The 4,948-nt window shown below is 48.6% G+C and overlaps 2 protein-coding genes across 2 annotated transcripts; both read left to right on the top strand.

The window, feature by feature from the left end:
* Window positions 1-2,878: 2,878 nt before the first annotated feature.
* LOC138352174 (uncharacterized) lies at window positions 2,879-3,274 on the top strand. Its single transcript, XM_069304438.1, has one exon. It carries the CDS (start codon window positions 2,879-2,881, stop codon window positions 3,272-3,274), a length of 396 nt encoding a protein of 131 aa, XP_069160539.1.
* Window positions 3,275-3,277: 3 nt separating this feature from the next.
* Window positions 3,278-3,589, top strand: LOC138352175 (uncharacterized). The gene has a single exon (XM_069304439.1). It carries the CDS (start codon window positions 3,278-3,280, stop codon window positions 3,587-3,589), a length of 312 nt encoding a protein of 103 aa, XP_069160540.1.
* Window positions 3,590-4,948: the final 1,359 nt, after the last annotated feature.

Raw genomic sequence — 4,948 nt, forward strand, 5'->3', positions numbered from 1 at the left:
TAACCACAGGAATGAAACCTGTGCAATTGTCGGCACTCATCTGTACGACGTGCTTGGATGAAGGGGGGGGGGGAGGGGGATGGGGTAGGTGGTGAGGAGGGAGAGAGGGAGAGGAAGGTGGTGAGGAGGGCATACAGATGAAAGAGTACAGCACTTCCTTCCACCCTGGCAGATAGTACCTTTTGACATCCTGACCCCTGCATACCCCACCAAGAAACTTATCACAAGCAACCCTCATGCTCAGCTTGCTGCTAAATTAAGCACCATAGAGCACATTCACAATATACAAGCTGAAAACAACATTGCACAGACCATATACACTGACGGATCACTCAATACAGCTACAGGGAGGGCAGGAAGTGCTGTTATTGCTCATCAGCCCGATGGCAGCACAATTCAAAGAAATATCCGAATTAGTAACTGGGCGTCCACAATGCAGGCCGAGTTGGTAGCGATACTGGTAGCACTCGAAATTATTGACAACACTGAAGTAGACAGCTTAATTATTTTTGACTCCCTATCCTTACTACGAGCAATAAACAGTTTGCAATCAAGTAATAACGTGCTTGTCTTGGAAGCTAGACGTAGATATGTAAGAATACTTAGCAAGAGGGTAAATATAAAAATGTTGTGGATTCCTTCTCACATTGGCCTGCAGGAACATGACAAAGTTGACGCCCTTGCTAAGGTTGCAGTAAATAAAGACAGTATTGAATGGAATCTTGAGTTATCAAATAGGTCCCTTAAAAGTGTCATTAGACGAGAACTCCTAGATGGATTTGAAAAAAGTAGAACAGTGCAAACTGGAACTAGTAGGTCCATTGTTCATCACAATGAAATGTGTGAAGTAAAACATGTGTATGGGGCAAGTAACAAAGTCAGTAGACTAACAGATGTTGTCACAGCTCGTATAAGACTTGGCTACAAGTATCTCTGGCAGTTCGGCTTGTATAGGGATCTAGATGAAGTAAAGTGTAAAGTGTGTGGACATAGGCAGGGACACACACTCGAACACTATATCTTGGATTGTTGTAAAATTGAGCCTTTTAGAGATAAGTCTAAGCTCACTCTGTATGATATGGTAACCTATCTTATTACCATGGATAAATTACCTGAAATCCTTGCACTGTACCCACATTTTGCTTCCAGTAGATGAACGACATATGAGATTCAGAAACAAGTAGTGTATTGTGAGGACTAATAATAAACAGAAGCTCCCCTATGACTCTGTAATATCCCCATTGGCCAAACTATTATGTATTAGCGATAAGACCTACCATTAATGTATGATGACTTACTGTAAATATGTAGCTCTTGTAATAGCACTTTCTCTGTAACTAGCTGACATTGTATCTATAAGGTGTGAAGGATTGAAGAAATTGTTTATGTAATAATCTAAGATGAGGTCTGATAAAGACCTTTTGTGCCCTCTGTAATGCTTTTGCGCTACCGCTCACAGGATGAGTATGGGGTGCACAATAAACTAGCCGCCTTCGGCGGCAACAATCAGGGAGAGGACGGGGCAGAGAGGGAAAGAGGAGAGAGGCACGACCTGGGGCAAGTCAGTAACCTCAAGTCAGTAAGACAGACGGGTCGAGTTAGAGAGACGTCTGTTAAGTTGTATAGGACACGAATATAACAATACAGGAGCCTGCACAAGGCCTACTGGCCCAGGTAGGCCTACTGGCCCAAGTAGGCCTACTTGCCCAGGTAGGCCTACTGGCCCAGGTAGGCCTACTGGCCCAGGTAGACCTACTGGCCCAGGTAGGCCTACTGGCCCAGGTAACGCAGTGTATACCCAACTTTGGGTTGAAACAATCCGGCCATCCGACATCTGTTACCAGGTAACGTGAACCATAAATCAACAACCGAATTTCCAGACTTTCATTTACCCGGATCTTTCCTGAATCTAAACTTATCGAGATTGTATCCAACGCTTCGTATAGTGTGTGTTGATATATATCTTCCCTTCACTAATGTAGCTTTGCTACCACCACTTGGCTGCTTCAGTCAAGTCACTCACGAGTCTAGTTCACTCTTCTCTCTTGAGAATGTGAGCAAACTTTTCCACCTCTCCTCACAAGGGAAATTTATAATTCAGGAAATTAACTTAATCATCAAACTCCATTAACGCTCAAGTGAATCATGTCCATTCATTACTGCTGGTTATCTTTCCTCGGCCTTATGATAACATTCTAAGCCCTTTGCACTTGAAAGCGAAAACATTGTCATCTTGCAACGGACCATTGCTATGGTGTTTGGTCAACCCGTCCTCTTAAAAAGAACGTCACTTTTGGCTCGTATGCGCACTATGGCCAAATTTGGACGTAATTTGAAATGAAATCGACTCACAAAAGTGACGTACTGTTCCGTTTTCTGTTCGAGTCGTCCGGCCGACTCTGTAAGGTTAGAATAGGTGACTTTCAATTCACGTTTTTCATACCGTTTTGAAACTTTATGAGAATTTCCTGCCCACCTAACCTATCAGAGGACCCTTAACTTACTGCTGTTGAAAAAAAAATCCCAAATTTATTTTCATTTTTTTTTCATTTTCAAATTACGTCCAAATTCGGCCATACGGGCAAACGGCCAAAAGGGACGTTCTTTTTAAGAGGACAGGTTGTTTGGTATCCCAAGTAACCTCTCGTGTCATCATCATTAGCGTCATCATCATCATCATCACCATCATCATCATCATCATCAATCACTATCACTGTCGGATGAGGGTTTGGGGCGGCTAATATCCGACTGGCGGCTGGAGGGTCCCTCTTGACGGACTCGTCCAGGCAATTTCCGCAGGAGAGGCGACGTCAACCATCGCCACTTGTGATGCTAATGACTCTACTAGTGCTAGAACTGAGCCAGCAGTGACCAGACTATGACCAGCAGTGACCAGACTATGACCAGCAGTGACCAGACTATGACCAGTAGTGACACGACCATAGCCAGCAGTGACACGACCATAGCCAGCAGTGACCAGACTATGACCAGCAGTGGCACGACCATAGCCAGCAGTGACACGACCATAGCCAGCAGTGATCAGACCATGACCAGCAGTGACACGACCATAGCCAGCAGTGACACGACCATAGCCAGCAGTGACCAGACTATGACCAGCAGTGACACGACCATAGCCAGCAGTGACACGACCATAGCCAGCAGTGACACGACCATAGCCAGCAGTGACCAGACCATGACCAGCAGTGACACGACCATAGCCAGCAGTGACCAGACTATGACCAGCAGTGACCCGACCATAGCCAGCAGTGACTAGACTATGACCAGCAGTGACCCGACCATAGCCAGCAGTGACACGACCATAGCCAGCAGTGACCAGACTATGACCAGCAGTGACCCGACCATAGCCAGCAGTGACACGACCATAGCCAGCAGTGACACGACCATAGCCAGCAGTGACCAGACTATGACCAGCAGTGACACGACCATAGCCAGCAGTGACACGACCATAGCCAGCAGTGACACGACCATAGCCAGCAGTGACCAGACCATGACCAGCAGTGACACGACCATAGCCAGCAGTGACCAGACTATGACCAGCAGTGACCCGACCATAGCCAGCAGTGACTAGACTATGACCAGCAGTGACCCGACCATAGCCAGCAGTGACACGACCATAGCCAGCAGTGACCAGACTATGACCAGCAGTGACCCGACCATAGCCAGCAGTGACACGACCATAGCCAGCAGTGACACGACCATAGCCAACAGTGACACGACCATAGCCAGCAGTGACACGACAATAGCCAGCAGTGACACGACAATAGCCAGCAGTGACACGACCATAGCCAGCAGTGACACGACCATTGCCAGCAGTGACACGACCATAGCCAGCAGTGACACGACCATAGCCAGCAGTGACACGACCATAGCCAGCAGTGACCCGACCATAGCCAGCAGTGACCCGACCATAGCCAGCAGTGACCCGACCATAGCCAGCAGTGACCCGACCATAGCCAGCAGTGACCCGACCATAGCCAGCTGTGACCCGACCATAGCCAGCAGTGACCCGCATTCGACAGACAAAGAGGGTGGGACAAACGACAGACAAAGAGGGACAAACGGCAGACAAAGAGGGTGGGACAAACGGCAGACAAAGAGGGACAAACGGCAGACAAAGAGGGTGGGACAAACGGCAGACAAAGAGGGACAAACGGCAGACAAAGAGGGTGGGACAAACGGCAGACAAAGAGGGACAAACGGCAGACAAAGAGGGTGGGACAAACGGCAGACAAAGAGGGACAAACGGCAGACAAAGAGGGTGGGACAAACGGCAGACAAAGAGGGTGGGACATGTGTTGGGCGGACTCAAACTGTCACAGAGGGAAGACTGGGAAGGTCATCATACACGTTTGATGTTTATTTACAGATAATAGCAAGTGTTTGGCAGGTGTTTAATATGAAGAACTGCAGTAGTGGGCCGGCCACAGGGGCCCGTGCTGGCTCCGGGAGCTGGAGCATATGTTGTGGGAGGAAGAGAGGGAGGGAGGGAGAGAGGGAGGAAGAGAGAGAGAGAGAGAGAGAGAGAGGGAGGGAGAGAGGGAGGAAGAGAGAGAGGGAGGAAGGGAGGGAGAGAGGGAGGAAGAGAGAGAGAGAGAGAGAGAGAGAGAGAGGGAGGGAGAGAGGGAGGGAGAGAGGGAGGGAGAGAGGGAGGAAGAGAGTGAGAGAGAGAGAGACAGAGAGAGAGGAGAGAGAGAGAGAGAGAGAGAGAGAGAGAGAGAGAGAGAGAGAGAGAGAGAGAGAGAGAGAGAGAGAGAGAGAGAGAGAGAGAGAGAGAGAGAGAGGGAGAGAGAGAGAGAGAGAGAGAGGGAGAGGGGGAGAGAGAGAGAGAGAGAGAGAGAGAGAGAGAGAGAGAGAGAGAGAGAGAGAGAGAGAGAGAGAGAGAGAGAGAGAGAGAGTATTAGATGAAGCAGGATCCTCTCCACCAAAC

Source organism: Procambarus clarkii, chromosome 52 (assembly GCF_040958095.1).
Source record: "Procambarus clarkii isolate CNS0578487 chromosome 52, FALCON_Pclarkii_2.0, whole genome shotgun sequence".
NCBI classification, from domain to species: Eukaryota; Metazoa; Arthropoda; class Malacostraca; order Decapoda; family Cambaridae; genus Procambarus; species Procambarus clarkii.

Bases quoted from the DNA above. Each gene is read 5' to 3' on its own strand.
- LOC138352174 (XM_069304438.1), top strand. From the start codon at position 2,879: ATGACCAGCAGTGACCAGACTATGACCAGCAGTGACCAGACTATGACC.
- LOC138352175 (XM_069304439.1), top strand. From the start codon at position 3,278: ATGACCAGCAGTGACCCGACCATAGCCAGCAGTGACACGACCATAGCC.